The sequence below is a fragment of the Ixodes scapularis genome, unplaced genomic scaffold (assembly GCF_016920785.2).
Source record: "Ixodes scapularis isolate PalLabHiFi unplaced genomic scaffold, ASM1692078v2 PGA_scaffold3__209_contigs__length_174095766, whole genome shotgun sequence".
NCBI classification, from domain to species: Eukaryota; Metazoa; Arthropoda; class Arachnida; order Ixodida; family Ixodidae; genus Ixodes; species Ixodes scapularis.
In genome coordinates, this window is record NW_024609868.1 from 161,624,427 (window position 1) to 161,644,803 (window position 20,377).

General features: G+C 42.8%; 1 protein-coding gene across 9 annotated transcripts; it reads right to left on the reverse strand.

Annotated features, from left to right (window-relative positions):
- Positions 1–1,802: 1,802 nt before the first annotated feature.
- LOC120840351 lies at positions 1,803–20,097 on the reverse strand. Of its 9 annotated transcripts, XM_040210839.3 has the most exons (22): positions 20,001–20,097; positions 16,622–16,684; positions 14,199–14,620; positions 11,360–11,485; positions 11,153–11,285; positions 11,044–11,079; positions 9,671–10,371; positions 9,408–9,614; positions 9,248–9,311; positions 8,951–9,113; positions 8,277–8,421; positions 7,322–7,416; positions 6,679–6,774; positions 6,218–6,313; positions 5,756–5,849; positions 5,113–5,208; positions 4,652–4,747; positions 4,190–4,283; positions 3,549–3,642; positions 2,906–3,001; positions 2,442–2,535; positions 1,803–1,894 (listed from the first exon to the last, which is right to left on the reverse strand). In XM_040210839.3, the coding sequence occupies exons 3-11, from the start codon at positions 14,349–14,351 to the stop codon at positions 8,316–8,318; spliced, it is 1,689 nt and encodes a 562-aa protein (XP_040066773.1). In that variant the 5' UTR covers positions 14,352–14,620; positions 16,622–16,684; positions 20,001–20,097; the 3' UTR covers positions 1,803–1,894; positions 2,442–2,535; positions 2,906–3,001; positions 3,549–3,642; positions 4,190–4,283; positions 4,652–4,747; positions 5,113–5,208; positions 5,756–5,849; positions 6,218–6,313; positions 6,679–6,774; positions 7,322–7,416; positions 8,277–8,315. The 9 variants fall into 9 exon arrangements, with proteins under 9 accessions (XP_040066773.1, XP_040066788.1, XP_040066782.1 ...); XM_040210854.3 differs by lacking the exon at positions 14,199–14,620; XM_040210848.3 differs by lacking the exon at positions 11,044–11,079.
- Positions 20,098–20,377: the final 280 nt, after the last annotated feature.

Sequence of the window (20,377 nt, forward strand, 5' to 3'; positions counted from 1 at the left end):
TGGCGGGATAAGTGAACATGCTGACTGGTAAGTACAGGGTGTCACAAAAGAAAATTTACACTGTCTTTTTTGCCGCAAAAATAAACTATGCATCGCCGAACGCTCATTTTCCGCCCAAAGGTAGAGCTAGAGGTCACAACCAGATGCCAAAGTTTCAGCCCGATCCGATAACTTAATCAAAAGTTATAAGGGATTTTCTGAAAAGTTCAATGGGAAAATGGAGCCCATTTTCGCCAGTTTTCGGTTTCTGGTGCCATAGAGCCCCATGTGTTTGAGAACTCCGTCAGCCGCTATTTTCCCATTGAAATTTTCAGAAAATCACTCCTTTTAATTAAGTTATCGGATCGGACTGAAACTTTGGCATCTGGTTGTGACCTCTAGCGCTACGTTTGGGTGGAGACTGAGCATTCAGCGATGCCTAGTTTATTTTTGCGGTAAAAAAGACAGTGTAAATTTTCTTTTGTGACACCCTGTACAGCCGTCCTTACTTTATTTCCTCTCGCCGTGACAAGAAGCTTGGCAGAAAGACATGGTCTAAAAATAGTGTTTTTAAACTTTTCTTGATTGTACACGGAAAGTTAGTTCACTCCTTATTTTTACCCACTTGGCTCTCCATTCTAGGTGGGCTCTCTCTTGGGATATTACGGTACTTAAAAGCCAACATACACTTCTTGCTATCCACTTTTGCCTCCTCCTCCTTTCCTATATCCTCTCCACTTTTTATCTTGCCTCAACTTGGCTCCCCTCGCAGCTAAGGAAAGGGGAGCGCCGAGAGAATCATCTTCCCTGGAGAAAACCGAGGTTGTATGTCAGCCTTTAAGACTGCCTGCGATTGAAATGTGGCAAGTTCATCACCTACAAAAAAACCAGCAGCAGAGACAAAAGCAAGTTTTGCGCATTGTTCATACTCGGCGCGAAGTGGCTCTTATCAGATTTGGTTGTCAGAAGAAAAAGCGATGCTTTGTGTTTGGAACATGTACGCTTGATGATATATATCTTATCTAAAATTCACCTACATATATCTTAATTATCAACGTAAAGGGGAAAATTAATAATGCTCCGCGTGGAGCCGGACTTTTCTTTTACTACGGTTCTTGAGGTGAAAACGGGTATAGTAGATTTGATTCTAGCTATAGTAGCTAGATTCAAATGAATTTAGCATAGTAGGTGTGAACCCAGCCATAGTGTATAGTAACACCAGCTAGGGTCAGAAAAATGTTAGATGTGACCGATATTGCTACAACACTTGTAGAAAAAGTGACATCAGTTATATCAGTGATGCCTCCCTCTCAGAGGCATGCTAAATCTGTAGCAACTCAGACTTTTGACTTACCATAAAAAACTCACGCAAGGTTGACTCTGTACTGGAGTCGTTCAGATTGTTCAATCCTCAAATGTCTGACGTCTCGAAAAGCAAGCTGTCTTTTCTGAAAAGCAAGACATACACAAGACTGTCAGAGTGCCAATTTAAGCAAGTGAGAGTAGCTTAAATCACAGTTAGCACTGGACATGCAAAGAAGTCCTGCAGAGCAAGCATGTCTGTAGGAGGCTGCCAGAGATCAGCCAACTTGTGCCCTGAAAAACCTCTACAAAACAAAAATGAACCATGCAGTTCCATTTCGAAGTTAACTCATAATCTGCTAAATAATGTATTGGAAAAAAAAAGGCTTAATACATGCTCAAAGTGGGGTTTTGGAGGCATCTATGGTACATGTGACCGATACTGCTACAACACTTGTAGAAAAAGTGACATCAGTTATATCTGTTCAATCTGTAGCAACTCAGAATTTTGACTTACCATAAAAAAAACTCAAGCACGGTTGACTCTGTACTGGAGTCGTTTATATCGTTCAATCCTCAAATGTCTGACGTCTCGAAAAGCAAGCTGTCTTTTCTGAAAAGCAAGACATACACAAGACAGTCAGAGTGCCAATTTAAGCAAGTGAGAGTAGCTTAAATCACAGTTAGCACTGGACATGCAAAGTAGTCCTGCAGAGCAAGCATGTCTGTAGGAGGCTGCCAGAGATCAGCCAACTTGTGCCCTGAAAAACCTCTACAAAACAAAAATGAACCATGCAGTTCCATTTCGAAGTCAACTCATAATCTGCTAAATAATGTATTGGAAAAAAGGCTTAATAAATGCTCAAAGTGGGGTTTTGGAGGCATCTATGGTACATGTGACCGATACTGCTACAACACTTGTAAATTCAAATTCAAATTTGGGGGTTTTACGTGCCAAACCTACGACGGGCATCTGGCACGCCCCAGCGGAGGACTGAGGATTAATTTGGACCACCTGGGGGTCTTTTGACGTGCAACCGAAAGCTTGGTTACACGGTGCCTTCTCACAACACTTGTAGAAAAAGTGACATCAGTTATATCAGTGATGCCTCCCTCTCAGAGGCATGCTAAATCTGTAGCAACTCAGACTTTTGACTTACCATAAAAAACTCACGCAAGGTTGACTCTGTACTGGAGTCGTTCAGATTGTTCAATCCTCAAATGTCTGACGTCTCGAAAAGCAAGCTGTCTTTTCTGAAAAGCAAGACATACACAAGACTGTCAGAGTGCCAATTTAAGCAAGTGAGAGTAGCTTAAATCACAGTTAGCACTGGACATGCAAAGAAGTCCTGCAGAGCAAGCATGTCTGTAGGAGGCTGCCAGAGATCAGCCAACTTGTGCCCTGAAAAACCTCTACAAAACAAAAATGAACCATGCAGTTCCATTTCGAAGTTAACTCATAATCTGCTAAATAATGTATTGGAAAAAAAAGGCTTAATACATGCTCAAAGTGGGGTTTTGGAGGCATCTATGGTACATGTGACCGATACTGCTACAACACTTGTAGAAAAAGTGACATCAGTTATATCTGTTCAATCTGTAGCAACTCAGAATTTTGACTTACCATAAAAAAAACTCAAGCACGGTTGACTCTGTACTGGAGTCGTTTATATCGTTCAATCCTCAAATGTCTGACGTCTCGAAAAGCAAGCTGTCTTTTCTGAAAAGCAAGACATACACAAGACAGTCAGAGTGCCAATTTAAGCAAGTGAGAGTAGCTTAAATCACAGTTAGCACTGGACATGCAAAGTAGTCCTGCAGAGCAAGCATGTCTGTAGGAGGCTGCCAGAGATCAGCCAACTTGTGCCCTGAAAAACCTCTACAAAACAAAAATGAACCATGCAGTTCCATTTCGAAGTCAACTCATAATCTGCTAAATAATGTATTGGAAAAAAGGCTTAATAAATGCTCAAAGTGGGGTTTTGGAGGCATCTATGGTACATGTGACCGATACTGCTACAACACTTGTAAATTCAAATTCAAATTTGGGGGTTTTACGTGCCAAACCTACGACGGGCATCTGGCACGCCCCAGCGGAGGACTGAGGATTAATTTGGACCACCTGGGGGTCTTTTGACGTGCAACCGAAAGCTTGGTTACACGGTGCCTTCTCACAACACTTGTAGAAAAAGTGACATCAGTTATATCAGTGATGCCTCCCTCTCAGAGGCATGTTAAAACTGTAGCAACTCCGACTTTTGGCTTACCATAAAAAACTCACGCAAGGTTGACTCTGTACTGGAGTCGTTTATATCGTTCAATCCTCAAATGTCTGACGTCTCGAAAAGCAAGCTGTCTTTTCTGAAAAGCAAGACATACACAAGACTGTCAGAGTGCCAATTTAAGCAAGTGAGAGTAGCTTAAATCACAGTTAGCACTGGACATGCAAAGCAGTCCTGCAGAGCAAGCATGTCTGTAGGAGGCTGCCAGAGATCAGCCAACTTGTGCCCTGAAAAACCTCTACAAAACAAAAATGAACCATGCAGTTCCATTTCGAAGTCAACTCATAATCTGCTAAATAATGTATTGGAAAAAAGGCTTAATAAATGCTCAAAGTGGGGTTTTGGAGGCATCTATGGTACATGTGACCGATACTGCTACAACACTTGTAAATTCAAATTCAAATTTGGGGGTTTTACGTGCCAAACCTACGACGGGCATCTGGCACGCCCCAGCGGAGGACTGAGGATTAATTTGGACCACCTGGGGGTCTTTTGACGTGCAACCGAAAGCTTGGTTACACGGTGCCTTCTCACAACACTTGTAGAAAAAGTGACATCAGTTATATCAGTGATGCCTCCCTCTCAGAGGCATGCTAAATCTGTAGCAACTCAGACTTTTGACTTACCATAAAAAACTCACGCAAGGTTGACTCTGTACTGGAGTCGTTTATATCGTTCAATCCTCAAATGTCTGACGTCTCGAAAAGCAAGCTGTCTTTTCTGAAAAGCAAGACATACACAAGACTGTCAGAGTGCCAATTTAAGCAAGTGAGAGTAGCTTAAATCACAGTTAGCACTGGACATGCAAAGAAGTCCTGCAGAGCAAGCATGTCTGTAGGAGGCTGCCAGAGATCAGCCAACTTGTGCCCTGAAAAACCTCTACAAAACAAAAATGAACCATGCAGTTCCATTTCGAAGTTAACTCATAATCTGCTAAATAATGTATTGGAAAAAAGGCTTAATACATGCTCAAAGTGGGATTTTGGAGGCATCTATGTTACATGTGACCAATACTGCTACAACACTTGTAGAAAAAGTGACATTAGTTATATCTGTTCAATCTGTAGCAACTCAGACTTTTGACTTACCGTAAAAAAAACTCAAGCACGGTTGACTCTGTACTGGAGTCGTTTATATCGTTCAGTCCTCAAATGTCTGACGTCTCGAAAAGCAAGCTGTCTTTTCTGAAAAGCAAGACATACACAAGACTGTCAGAGTGCCAATTTAAGCAAGTGAGAGTAGCTTAAATCACAGTTAGCACTGGACATGCAAAGTAGTCCTGCAGAGCAAGCATGTCTGTAGGAGGCTGCCAGAGATCAGCCAACTTGTGCCCTGAAAAACCTCTACAAAGCAAAAATGAACCATGCAGTTCCATTTCGAAGTTAACTCATAATCTGCTAAATAATGTATTGGAAAAAAGGCTTAATACATGCTCAAAGTGGGATTTTGGAGGCATGTATGTTACATGTGACCGATACTGCTACACTTGTAGAAAAAGTGACATTAGTTATATCTGTTCAATCTGTAGCAACTCAGACTTTTGACTTACCGTAAAAAAAACTCAAGCACGGTTGACTCTGTACTGGAGTCGTTTATATCGTTCAATCCTCAAATGTCTGACGTCTCGAAAAGCAAGCTGTCTTTTCTGAAAAGCAAGACATACACAAGACAGTCAGAGTGCCAATTTAAGCAAGTGAGAGTAGCTTAAATCACAGTTAGCACTGGACATGCAAAGTAGTCCTGCAGAGCAAGCATGTCTGTAGGAGGCTGCCAGAGATCAGCCAACTTGTGCCCTGAAAAACCTCTACAAAGCAAAAATGAACCATGCAGTTCCATTTCGAAGTCAACTCATAATCTGCTAAATAATGTATTGGAAAAAAGGCTTAATAAATGCTCAAAGTGGGGTTTTGGAGGCATCTATGGTACATGTGACCGATACTGCTACAACACTTGTAAATTCAAATTCAAATTTGGGGGTTTTACGTGCCAAACCTACGACGGGCATCTGGCACGCCCCAGCGGAGGACTGAGGATTAATTTGGACCACCTGGGGGTCTTTTGACGTGCAACCGAAAGCTTGGTTACACGGTGCCTTCTCACAACACTTGTAGAAAAAGTGACATCAGTTATATCAGTGATGCCTCCCTCTCAGAGGCATGCTAAATCTGTAGCAACTCAGACTTTTGACTTACCATAAAAAACTCACGCAAGGTTGACTCTGTACTGGAGTCGTTTATATCGTTCAATCCTCAAATGTCTGACGTCTCGAAAAGCAAGCTGTCTTTTCTGAAAAGCAAGACATACACAAGACTGTCAGAGTGCCAATTTAAGCAAGTGAGAGTAGCTTAAATCACAGTTAGCACTGGACATGCAAAGAAGTCCTGCAGAGCAAGCATGTCTGTAGGAGGCTGCCAGAGATCAGCCAACTTGTGCCCTGAAAAACCTCTACAAAACAAAAATGAACCATGCAGTTCCATTTCGAAGTTAACTCATAATCTGCTAAATAATGTATTGGAAAAAAGGCTTAATACATGCTCAAAGTGGGATTTTGGAGGCATCTATGTTACATGTGACCAATACTGCTACAACACTTGTAGAAAAAGTGACATTAGTTATATCTGTTCAATCTGTAGCAACTCAGACTTTTGACTTACCGTAAAAAAAACTCAAGCACGGTTGACTCTGTACTGGAGTCGTTTATATCGTTCAGTCCTCAAATGTCTGACGTCTCGAAAAGCAAGCTGTCTTTTCTGAAAAGCAAGACATACACAAGACTGTCAGAGTGCCAATTTAAGCAAGTGAGAGTAGCTTAAATCACAGTTAGCACTGGACATGCAAAGTAGTCCTGCAGAGCAAGCATGTCTGTAGGAGGCTGCCAGAGATCAGCCAACTTGTGCCCTGAAAAACCTCTACAAAGCAAAAATGAACCATGCAGTTCCATTTCGAAGTTAACTCATAATCTGCTAAATAATGTATTGGAAAAAAGGCTTAATACATGCTCAAAGTGGGATTTTGGAGGCATGTATGTTACATGTGACCGATACTGCTACACTTGTAGAAAAAGTGACATTAGTTATATCTGTTCAATCTGTAGCAACTCAGACTTTTGACTTACCGTAAAAAAAACTCAAGCACGGTTGACTCTGTACTGGAGTCGTTTATATCGTTCAATCCTCAAATGTCTGACGTCTCGAAAAGCAAGCTGTCTTTTCTGAAAAGCAAGACATACACAAGACAGTCAGAGTGCCAATTTAAGCAAGTGAGAGTAGCTTAAATCACAGTTAGCACTGGACATGCAAAGTAGTCCTGCAGAGCAAGCATGTCTGTAGGAGGCTGCCAGAGATCAGCCAACTTGTGCCCTGAAAAACCTCTACAAAGCAAAAATGAACCATGCAGTTCCATTTCGAAGTCAACTCATAATCTGCTAAATAATGTATTGGAAAAAAGGCTTAATAAATGCTCAAAGTGGGGTTTTGGAGGCATCTATGGTACATGTGACCGATACTGCTACAACACTTGTAAATTCAAATTCAAATTTGGGGGTTTTACGTGCCAAACCTACGACGGGCATCTGGCACGCCCCAGCGGAGGACTGAGGATTAATTTGGACCACCTGGGGGTCTTTTGACGTGCAACCGAAAGCTTGGTTACACGGTGCCTTCTCACAACACTTGTAGAAAAAGTGACATCAGTTATATCAGTGATGCCTCCCTCTCAGAGGCATGTTAAAACTGTAGCAACTCCGACTTTTGGCTTACCATAAAAAAACTCAAGCACGGCTGACTCAGTACTGGAGTCGTTCAGATCGTTCAATCCTCAAATGTCTGACGTCTCGAAAAGCAAGCTGTCTTTTCTGAAAAGCAAGACATACACAAGACTGTCAGAGTGCCAATTTAAGCAAGTGAGAGTAGCTTAAATCACAGTTAGCACTGGACATGCAAAGTAGTCCTGCAGTGCAAGCATGTCTGTAGGAGGCCGCCAGAGATCAGCCAACTTGTGCCCTGAAAAACCTCTACAAAACAAAAGGAGAGAACCATGAAGTTTCACTTACTTCAAAGCTTAAAAACTACTATTATATAATAATAAACTTGAATATCAAGCAAATAATTATTTTGTACGAGGGCAAGGGGCAAAGAAGTTGCAAGGGGGTACTTCATAAAATGGCAAGGTGCCGGCTGCCGTAATTAAACAGATCCAGGCTCCTCGTAACACAGGATATGAATAGCATACCATGTCGGCCACATTTGCTTTGATGCCTTAGCACTCATTGCATGCGTGCATCAACCTTCACCGGTTTACAGCAGCCTATCACAGCGAAGCATCTTTAGCTCTGTGGGCTGATTTTACAGATCAACCATCTTTGGTTACAATCATAGAATGACCCCTATTTTTAAATAAACGAGTTGAAAAAAATAAGTTTGTTTATATTTGAATACAGTTTCTTGATTTCTGTGTCGGGTTATGCGAGTAGTTTCGGTTGCTTTTCCATACTGGTATGTCCTGCAGCATTCTCAAAGTTCGAAAATGTGTAAAATTTCAGAATAGTCTTCAACTTATGTATAAACAAAATATGGCATGTGCTTTGGCGTTCGAAAGCTTTGAATTTTCCCAAATCCCTTTGTTACATTTCTCAAAAGTGTGGCATCAACCACATTAAAGTTGTCTTACACGTAGTGGCATGCTAGACGTGTAGGAACTCAAATTTTCACTTACCATTAAAAAACACCGATGGAAGGGATGTCTGCAGAAACTTCATTTGAAGCTCTTCAACAGTTTTAGTATCTTGGGATGAACCGTTGTCCGCTTCGCTGACCCCGTTCTTTTCGACCCCCTGTCAGGGTTGATTTGGACAATTTGTCTAGGAGAAGATATGTCATCATCTAACATTAATGGCATTCCTGCTCCATGCATGGTGCACGTTAAAGACCCCAGACTAGCTGTTTTACTCCACTGGCTAAATTGCTCATCTACAGCGGGGCGACTCGTCGCCCGTTAAGGCAGACCAAGTTTTGGGCTGTATAAACACACACAACCCCCCCCCCCCCCAATGTTTATACTCAACCTGGTGCAGGCAAAGCCAATTTTTTTCTACTCTCAGTTCAGTTTATAGTAGTGCTGAATATGCTTAGCCTGAAAGACTATGAACAGACACACAGGCTATACAAGGTAACCATGTTTCCGTGCCTTCGAAGTTACTGCTTAATGGCAACCAGCGTTCACATGTTATAAATCTGTTATAAAAATGCATCAGCATAATTATTTGTAAAATTAAAACAGCTCAAATGTTTGTGCAAGTTGTGATGAGGGGCATTACAACACAATGAATAAAAGGGTGATATAGAGTATGTCGGCATATCTGGACTTCAGGCATTTCGAGATTTTCTCACCGTTGAATGAACTCGAGCGTGGCCGAGGCTTCCTTTGGATAGGCAAGATTTAAAACATAGAAGGTTCCAAACTGGAGGCATAATGCCTCCAAGAATGGCATCGGCTCATCAAACATTGTCTGATGCTCTGTTACAAGAAAGCAGTCATCTTTGAAGACACCTCCTGAAAAAATATGCACTTGCATCTCAGACAATATGTATGAAGGGGAACGGTAGCTTTGCTCCTTACAAACAGTCTGACTAAGGAGCTCAAGATTAATGCATACAGTATTTACACATATTTCGAAATAAGCTTACCAATAGCAACGACGACTGGGGTGGGGGGCAGCTCATCAATCTTGTCTGCAAGGACACAGCCTTCCTAAAAAATAGAATAAACAAAAAACAATATTAGTTTTATGAAAGAGAAATTTCAGGGTATGATGATAATTTACAACTGGATGCTATAGCTGCTTACTTCAAAGATGTGAAAAAGCGACCTTGTTTCCTCCTTGAAGTAGGATGCCAGGATGGGTACAAACACTTTCTCCTTAGCCCTGGCATCACCACGCTCCTCTGCAACTTGTCCACGTGCCATCCAGTGCATGATTTCCCTGCTTGGCTTGGCTGTGAGGTGGTCCATCAGGGTGTTTGTACAGGAGGTCACCCCTTCATCAAAACACTTCTGAAATTATAAAAAAATGACTAAGTAACATAAAAAAGGCTATTAATTCATTTTACCTTGAAGTCCTTCCCAAGAAGTTTATCAATGTGCTGGTGATACAGTGGCTTGTGAAACAGCAGCGGCCATTCTTCTTTTAACTGCTGCGTAGAACACAGCGGTTCCCTTGAGTTTATCACTGTTCTCAGCGCAGCATATGTTGAATCCATGGCCTCTCTGGCCAACGTCAAGTCAACCTCTCTTGGTGACTTTAACGCTTCTTGTTTCATCCACTCTTTGGTCTTCTTTATTTCCTCTCCATTACCCTCACTGCTGTTAGGCTGCCAATTCACACAACCATAGGAAAACCTTGCATTTCTTCTTTTTGGAACAGGAAAGTCTCCTGCCTCAAGCAATGCAGCTTTCATTCCTCTATTTACGTTTTCAACACGGCTCTCTAGCTGCTGAAATAATGAGTCAAATCCTCTGCCCATGACCTTGCCATCGATCCCATGGTCTTCCAAAGATGCTGGAAACCTTTCCACTATTTCTTTGGCTACACTTGTAATGAGCTCTCGTTGTGGTCTACAAGTGAGCTTCAGCATGTCATTCACAACTACTCTCACTAGCTCGAGACGATCCCTTGATGCCAAAGGCCTGCCCGCTTCGAGTGCATTCACGGCAGCCTTCGACAGGGAGTCGAGTCGGAGTTTGAAGCTTGCTGTCAGTTCTGGAGATGGAGCAGCTTCATTCAGAAGTGAATCTTGCAAACCGGATGTACCTGTCGAGGCAAGATTTCTAAATCCTGGTTCAACATAAAAATTTCTTAAGTTAGCAAGAGGCACGGCAACCTTTCTGCATGCCCAACATTATGCCGTTAGCATAGTAATATTTCAATCAGAGGAGGCCAATTAAAAAAGCGTCATGGCAAACTCTGAAAAGCTAAGAGCAATGTAACAAACTACTTCTTGTATATTTGAAAATTTGGGGCAGTCTAAATGAAAATAAATTATCAATCTAAAACGATTAAGCCTAATGATAAATGTTTTATAGACTTGGCCCAATCCTGGTACTAGTAATACACCCCTTTCAAATGCACGCCCTGTTAGAAGCGGTGAAAGCCCTTCCCAATGGCGAACACAAGACACCATCAATCATCATCATCACCTATCTTCTTAAATGTAGGAATCCTATAAATACTACTAATACCACTTTTGGTCATCAAATGTTTTTAATGTTCCACTATTGTGCATTTGTTCAGACCTTCTAGCAATCAACAAGTGGCTTTTAAAAACGAGTTTAAAATGTTGAAAGCCTCTTCAAAGCAAGAAAGCCAAACTCGCCTCCTACATTGCCCGACGGCTTTACTTGCACACAATCTTGACATTCAATAAAAATTCGCTGATCAATTGGCAGCTCTCTAGTAGCCCATAGGTAGGAAAGCCAAACTCACCTGCTGCAGTGTTTGATGGCATTACTTGTGGACCATCTTCACATACAATAAAATTCGCTGATCAATTGGCAGCTCTCTAGTAGCCCATAGGTAGGAAAGCCAAACTCACCTGCTTCAGTGTTTGATGGCATTACTTGTGGACCATCTTCACATACAATAAAAATTCTCTGGTCAACGGGTAGCTCTCCAAGTAGCTCTGTGAATATTTCATCATCTACCTCAGTCCAGTCCTGAAGAAACACCTGTTTAGATAAAGTGCACAAAATTATTTTTTGTCTCGAGTAAATGTATAAACATAAAAAAGTGAGAACCTTACCCTTGCTTTCTCTGACACACAGATACCTTTTTCAAGTGCAACTGTTTTGATGGCATGGAGCGTAGTCACATTCCCCATTTTTTTTATTGTAAAGTCCCGATTCCAGATTTTTACCACTGGCATCTCCTGTAAAAAAACAGAAAACATGTCATTACATCCCAAAACACTTTTTTGTGATCTGTATTTGAAAATTTATGTGCTTGCTGACAAGCCTGTTCATATTCATTTTGCAAAGACAAGTGCTTCAAAAAGCACTAAAATGCACATACATGTAACGCCTGTTGATCTAAACACATCCTGTATTGTATTTCTTGCGTACGCTCCGCAACCTGTATGTGTGGGCAAGCAAAGCCTTCCTGGCCAGTTTCACCCTGTCACAACAAACCAATAAGCACTACAGCAGCAGAATAATAGAAGTATTTAATTACTTTCTTTGGAGGTATATCATGTCCCCAAAAGCAGATGTCTGATGCATAGACTGAAGTAGCAAGGCATCACAATCAAGGGAAACTCAGTCCTTTGACTGAAGCAAGGCAGGCACACAAAACAAAAAAGTATTTCAACATTGTAATATCAATGCAGGGGAACTTATCCTACCAGCTGTGCACCCTTGACACAATCCACGAAGCAGTCACAGAACTGCAGGAAAACTAAAATTCAGCCTTATTACAGAATTGGACCCGAAAAAGTATGGTCTGTGAGGCACTGGATCGAGCAGCTGATCTGGGTGCAGATGAACAACCTCACCTGCCTGCTTGTGCAACTTATATAAAGAAACATGGGGTAAAAAAGTTGCAGCAACGTGCCGAAGTATGAAGGTTACCACACCTAAATTGTCAGCCACAATTGCCAAGATAAGTCCGAAACATACATCAAATCGAGTGCCTGAAAGAATCACATAGTCATTCAGAGCGTAGGTCGTGCCCTTTATAACCACTTTAAGGCACAACGAGGCATTTTCAAACATTTCAGGATTTTGCGAAACAAAGGCCTGGAAGTGAAGCAGTTGAGATGCTTCATCATGAGCTTTCATGTAATCATGCTCATCCACTTTAAACAACCCCCGAGATGACAGGTATGACTGAAACAGCTGATGCCTCTCACTTAAAGACTTTGTTACATTCTTGAAGTTGCTCATGGAGCGAATGCAGTCCTTAAAGTAGCGATGTTTGCTTTCAAACCTAAGTGTCCAGACATGACACAAAGGGCCGAATTCCTGAATCAGATCGCCGTAGTGCATCATGTAATGATGTTTTGGCCGTAGTTTGACCTCTGGAAATTTCACCTGGCGATGATAAAGGTAGCTTCCAGTTAAAACCTTTAAATAACAAACTTGTGCCTCTGTTATCTTTGGGGCCATCACCAAATCTACAAGCTCCATGAGCTCAAGAGTGAGTTGCCACACACTATCCTTGGCATCTAGCACTTTCGTGCTGACAAACAAGGGCAGGAGCCTTAAGAACGTCCAATTCTGGACTGCATGCCCTGTGATTTTGCCAACTTTGCTGTTTAGTTTTGCTGGTTTGTTCTTCAGGTCATTTGCATTGTACTTAAAAGTAGCAATCCTGTTGTTCAAGTATTCGTATGTTAACCAGCCCTTTGTTTTCACAAAGTACCTGACATACAATGCTAAGTCATACCGCACAATCCCCTCAAGAATATCATGTCCAACACATGGGGGTAAGCCAGATTTGCAAACATGAAAGTCTTGCAGAATGTTGAAAGGTGAATCGCATGTTACACCATGTCTCTCACGTTCACAAGGATTTTGCTCGAGGTAAGCAAGGCATGCCTTGTAAGAGTCAACAGTACGCTTTTGGGCAATAACTTCTGCATCCTTTTCGAATTCAGCACGGCTGACCTCGCAAAACCTGCAAAAATATTTAGAGCTACTAAAATTTTCTGTAAAGCCCCCGATGGCGTGGCTCCCCAAGTTATCTCCTGCAATGAAACTGAGCTTCACCTTGTACATTTTCCCTTCAAACTCTAGTCCAGAGCCCTCTAGGCGACTTAAATCATTAATTAAAGGCTGAAACACACGCTTCTGACCGAACTCTTTCAGATCTTTCTCTCGACAAAGCAGTACTAACTGCATACTCTCAACAACACCTCTGTAATGCTGTGGCAAGTTGCCCAATGTCATGTAAACCCCCAACAGTTTAAAATTTCCTTTTGCTGACCCCAAAGGGTTGGCAAGCTCAAAAGCATCCTGATATAAAATTATCTGCAGTGTGTCTCGATGCGTGTCTTGAAATGCAGAGCAAGTAGTAAAATCTGTAAAAAACCCAGCAGTAGCATTTGCACGAAAGTGCATGGTTCCACCTTTCATCAGTTGTCTGAGTGAGCCTTCAATGTTCACATAATGAAATACTGAGCAGGAGTTTTGCCTGTTGATCCCAAGAGATATCTCAGCTGGCTTTACATATTCAAAGTGTGTCTTAAAGTGTTTATGCCTCATGTGTGTTGACCTCATGTCCCCTGATGTTAGGGAATTTAACTCATCATTCATAAAACCTGCCCGCACACTCTTCATAGTGTCTTCAGGCAAGGACTTAGAAAGCTCTTGTAGAACTCGCTCTTGGCTAAGGGAATGAAGGTTTGCAATCTCCTTTTGAATGTACAGCACGGTTTTCGCTGGGATATGAAACTGTGTTTCCAACTTCAGCATAAACAGTGCAACATTTTTTTTTAAGAGTTCACTGTCTGTAAGCTCACTGCTATGAGCACTTGCACTTCCATGGCTCATATCCTCAACTAGTTCTTCGAAGTCCCGACCTGAAACTTCTTCATTATCATGCCCTGCCGTAGCTGCAGATGCACGATGGAATTGCAAACCAACCCTGTTTGCGCGATGATACCTCGAGACATGGTTTCTCAGAGACTGCGATGTTCGTAATTTCGAGACACATCCAGGGAAAGGGCAAACAAGTGGAGCGTTTTCAGATCTTAAATGCTCTGCAAGGTGACCAATTAGCTTGGCTTGAGTCTCCATCTGCTTTGAACAGGACAAAACAGGGCAAGTTAGAACAAGAGGCTGAGCGTATGTTTGCACAGGTCTGTGGGTTCTGCTGAGATGACTGGTAAAACTTGAGTAGTTTTTGAATGTCGCGCTGCACAGTTGTGATGTACATAAAGCCCCATTCGTAATGCTGCTGTGGTATCGATGGTGGTCGAAATAGGATTGTAACGTTTCAAATCGATGTCAGCAAAGTCGGCAGCAATGCATGTTGCAATCCTCACGAAGCACTTCCGAAATTTGGGCTGCAACAAAGACAATGCTATATTTAAACATCATAAAGAGGTTGAATTAAGTTATACACATCATAGAGAGCTGCCAATGAAAAGGCGGTCTTGCATTACCTGTAAAATACAACAATATGCGGAAGGCTACATGCACATCATGTTTGCTTGCAGACATTTTCATCAAGGATGTGCCACTACCATGCGTCTTCAGTGTACTGTGCTTATTCATAGCATGTGTCCAAGGAGCAGTGGTCTGTATGTAGTTCACAGAAGGTACAAGTGATTTATTTTAGCAGTGAGGCACTGAGTGATATTGATATTGAGGTTATTAAGTGTCAGTATGGCACACTGCCGTCACTCAGTAGTGCCCCTGCAAAGCTTCATGCATGTGTGAAAAGACATCCCCGGTTCTTAAGGGGATACTTTAACAAAATTTGAAATATACCCGTCGTGTTCAGAAATGGGCCGAGTGTGATCCAGAATATCCGAAAATGACAATCGCACGTTTGTATTTTGAGCCTGATGGCTGATTTTTGTATTATAAACAGATTACTCTGGAAGCGGAGAGCATGTGACAACCGACGCAATCGTGATGTAAACTGCCTCGGGGAAAAGCTGCGGCAAGGCTATCGTCGACAGGATGCCCTAGTTGTTCCAGCCACCGAAGTGGCTGAAGCACGCCAGCGATCGGGCCACCGCAACTAAATTGTGTTGCTTGTATGTTTAGACAGCCTTGATGCTAGTACACCTCAACAAGTGACTTGTCTCTAAGCTGTAGATGAGAAATTCAGGCACTACAGTACAACCGCTAACCTGGGGTCTTTAACACTGCGTTAGTGATTACACGAACGTGTGCCGGTACGAAACTCAACCAGATCGAAACGGGCAGGGGCTGGGGATCGAAACCAGAAGGTTTTGCAGTGCAAGCTTTCGGTCCACGCTCCGAGCTGAGACGTGTTAGCCCATTCGGCCACCGATCCCCAGGCCACCGCAACTAACTGCAAAGCTGTTTTTTTTTTACAAATTTTGAGTGAAGGTTAATCTTCTATAACCTGCACAGGGACAATAGCAATGTCTAGGACACACAAAAAAGAGTCCCGATAAGGGGAGGGAGTTCCTCCTTCCCCTTTTTTCTCATGGTGGCAGGAGAGCTGGCGAGGTGACGTCAGGCTCAAGGCATCTATAGTTCAAGGAGGCAGGCATCGGGCTAACGTCAGGTTCAAGGCATGTATAGTTCAAGGAGAGGCAGGCATCGTCACTTCCTGTCAAGGTTCCTAGACGGGCATTACGAACAAGGCTAGAGCAACATCCACTAGGTGCCTTTTGCTAATCGTTTAATTCTTATTAAAATTCCTTTTCCTGTCTTTTTCAAGAAGAGATTGGTATGTCCGACGTAATACCGCTCCTTTGAACACGTACAAACCAAGAAATAAGCACCAAAATTTCATTGTAGTATCCCTTTAAAGCTTGTAAGACTCTACTGGTATTTACACTGTTTCCTGTCAATGCAAAAAAAAAAATTAAGGAGGTTTTCGGGTTCATCATTTATTCATCCTGCATGTAAAATACACTCACTGATCGAAGTGAGACTGGCACAGTTGAAGACGTCTTAGCAAGACTTTTCATTTAATGCTAAACACATCCAGGTCATGACTTGAAATGGTGCCGTGACATAAAACACAATTGACTCAAGCCACACATTTTTGGCACTTGTGTATTCGAATAGAGCTGCATGTGACCAGTTGTTTGTAACCAAACACAACCTACAGGAAACCAGCCTAGTTGCCAAAATAAATTTCCAGAAATTAGCCCAGGTCAATTTATGACACACACTAAAATGGCTCACGTGGCCAAGCAGGATTTTTTGTACACATACCAGGGTGCCTCACTCGACCTTTCCAACCAAATTTGGAAGTTAGGCCCCCTATTTAACCTGTGCCAAAATTCAGTATTGCAAAAAAGAACCTTTGCATTATGTTGGGCTTTGTCAGCCGAGCCGGTGGCTGAGTAAGAACTTACTCCTTTATTGTTTCCACAATCGCCGTCTTCGGGCTTCGGGCGAGCCTGCTCATATGTAGAGCCCTGCGTGGATAACAATTCGATCAACCTCATCCGATCCGCAGACTTTGTATCCGCATCCGCAATGTTCTTAAATAATTGTATCCGCATCCGATCCGCATCTGCAGACTAAGTATCCGCATCCGAACTGCATCTGCAAGATTCGGAACCGTATCCGACTCTCGATTTGCGCATTCATTTTACATAATAAAATCAAGCATTAATAAAACTTAAAAAAAAAAAGATCTGGATGGTGTCCTATTAGTCGCCCGCTTACCTTTCTACAAAGAACTTTTTGTGTAAGAATACCGTGAAAGTCATATTACCATATTCTGTTTTATCGTATTTATAAAATATGCAATCATTCTTCCAGAGGCACTTCGCATCGCTCGAGGGATGATCGCAATTATGGGATCTTCTTGGGGGTCCGTGACACTGACACTGTCCAGTATATGTGCTCAAAAGGAACAACATAAATTTATTATTCTTTTTATTTTGTAAAACCCACTTCAAGCAGGCACATATTTTATAAACATGAAAATTGTCAAAGTTCAGACTAATAACATTGTGTCAACTTTTTTAGGCCAAACAGCAAAAAAGTGAGAGGAAAGGCGCTCACTCTCCGCAGCAAAACACTCATATGTGCGGTAAGGCACGAGTACACCGCTGGGAAAATATCTCAACATTCAAAAATAGCAACACCTCCAATCGGTCACAGTTTTAAACACGACTCCTCAACTGCATGCTCGGAACCATATATTTTAAAACAACTCAGTTCCAACTGTCGAAAAAAAGAAAACGCACACACACGCAACATTTCACTTGTCGAGGTTGTTGTGTAGAAGAAACAGAATATTGTCAACTCGGACGGATGCAGACTGGTTCACCTTTCTTAAATTAATACGTGCTAATGAGAAATCTCTCTTCATTGGTGCACTAGATGCTGGGGTGGTATGCACAAACTGCTCTACAAGAGTGAGGTACGGAAACTCGCGCTGGCACAAGTTCCACCACTCCAGAGAATTGATTCAGACTCCTCGATAAATACTAGTAGGCAAAGAAGGCACCTTGCAAGTTTCTTCTGCATTATTGTGGCTTGTACGTTTTAGATTTTTTTTTTCGGAATGTTTTTTGCTTTTTTGCTGCCAAAGAAGAACACACATCCCGGCACGACTGATGCTCCTGCATTCTTTGCTTTTTCTAGGGACAGCATTTTTGGCGAGATAGAATGTTATGAAATGAAATTTATCTTTTTTTTTTTTTTTTTTTGAAGGCATTGGAAGGAGATTGAAATAAAGAAAAAGGGGGGGGGGGGGTACATTTTTGGGAAAGTCGGGGATAAGTAAGTACAAAACGAGCGTGTTGGTAACAGTAATTAAACATGAGGAAGTACATAGAAGGGGGGACGGACGGCTAGTGGCACAAACTGTATGGCTTTGAGATTACTTTGCCGCGCATTTTGGCTCACTGGGTGGGCCTCCCCATGTGTTTTCGAGGTTTGCGTTTACGTCGCTGAGTGCTGCTTTGCTTGTGTACAATTCGATGGCGGGGGGCAAGGAAGCGTTGGCGGGGGGCAAGGAAGCGTTGCGAGAAAGTTGGGGGATTAGCAGTGTGACAGTGGAGGATGATAAGTCAACTGCGTGGACGCGCTCAAGGACTCTGTGGCGCCTAGCGCATGTGGATGGCTGTGTGTGCGAGGAGGGCTGCTGACGTGGACTGGACGGGAGGAAGCGGCTTGACCTTCGGGACTGTGGATATCGGTTGGGGCACCGGGGGAGCTCGCCTTTTTAAACGAGTGTCTGACAAATAAACCTTCAGCTGTGTTTGAGACGTTGTGTTGTGTTCGTCCCCTTCTGTGTTCCCGAGTCTCGGGTTTTATTACCATAGAATGTTCATAAAAATCTTTAGTGCGAATCCAATGTTTATTGACGTAAATAACTATTTTCTTCCCGATAGGCACCTTTAATCCAAGAGTGTAGTTTGCTCCTGCAATACATTCGAAGATGTACTTCATAGTATTTCACTCGTTCACTCTCCACTGTGCGGTCACGTACGCTTATAAGCCACCTTGGACTTGCCGATATTTGCATCCGATCCGCATCCGCAGCCCCTGGCATCCGCATCCGATAAATCTGATTCATTTTTATTTGAATCCGCCAGTTTACTGCAAATAATCCGCGGATATGCAGGGCTCTCTACTCATATGTCACGAGCACCTCGGGTTACCCGATCTTCCCTTGGGCGACTGGCTAGCAGGCGCATCCCGTACGGGTTTCCGCCTTTCTGCTCAGCCTAGCACGTCACCTAGGGTAATTCTTTTTATGTGCAATTAAATATTCTTATTGTTATTATTATGGGGAGAGTCCTTGGGACGGCGGTATTCAGGCTCTCTTGAGTGGCACCGTGCGAGTTCCAATAAGCAGAGGTACGTGGCTCTTAATATACACATAGATTACATGATGATAAAAATTAATACAAATACGAGGGTCCGGCACCATGTTGTTGTTGTTTGGGGGGGGGGGGGGGGGGGCTGATAAATTTATCGACTGCATAACGACTGCTATACTTCGTCTCACCCTAGCATGGGCCAACCGCGAAGGCTGTGCTAGCGCGAGTGGCCAGCCTTGACTGCCTTGACTAGAAAACTTGCTGCGCGAGCGCTCGTGCAGCCGCCGCGGCTTCATTCAAAGCGACTAGCTCGCGCTTTTAGCACGCGCGGCTAACAATAGTCGATACTAAGGTGAGACGAAGTATAACCAGTCTAACGTGCATCACGCGGTAGTGATACACGACCGCGCACCTTTGCGATAGTCATCCAGATAAAAAGGCGAAGGAACGAACACATTAAGTACAAAACGAGCGTGTTCGGGTCAATAAATGTTGTTGCTAGTTGGAAGTCTTCGCTGTCCGTCCCCCTTTCTATGTATCTTCCTCATGTTTAAAAACGAACACAATTTCAGCACGGCTCGGCAAAGTGAGAAGGCTAAAGCCGGGCGAGCAACGAAGCTAAACTCGCAAAGCACACTCGGACTGTGTTGTCACGTGCTTTACTGGAACGCTCTAGTCAGCCAGCACGCGAGAATAGCCTCACGATTGCTACGAACGACAAACCGCGCGAATCGGCGAGCTCCCGACATGACACAAGGCTCAAACGAGCTACCGACTCGAGCTTTCAACTGTGAAAAAAACGTCAAACACGGACGTGAACTAAGAAGGATGCGACCGTCCTTGAACCCGAAACTTTAAAGCGACGCAACTCTGAGGTTCCGTTTCTTTCGAGGAAATAAGCATCAAAAACAGACCGCAATCAATGTTTATGAAAGGGGCAGAATAAACTCACCGTTTCGATGACAAGGAGACACCAACCAACACCTATCAAGCCCCTTGACAACAACGATACAGGGAGTTAGCAAATCCCAACCCGCCAAAACGATCGAGCGGAGATAAAGAGGCACAGATGGCACAGATATCTGCCGGATCAGCGATATGAGGTGTGCGGCACGTGTGCGGGGTGCGCGGCGCATATGGGTAGATGAGAAGATAGTGGTAGCCTGACCGTTCTAGACAAAAAAATCTTATATCGTGCCTTTTGAATTTAGCGGTAACTAGCGCCACCTTGTTTCTAAAAGTTGACCAAACGTTGTTTGACAGTGCAATTAATTAATATTTTTAAAGCACGATAACCGTTGTTTATTGGTCATAATTAAATAAAACAAT

Bases quoted from the DNA above. Each gene is read 5' to 3' on its own strand.
- LOC120840351 (XM_040501040.2), bottom strand. From the start codon at position 14,351: ATGGAGACTCAAGCCAAGCTAATTGGTCACCTTGCAGAGCATTTAAGA.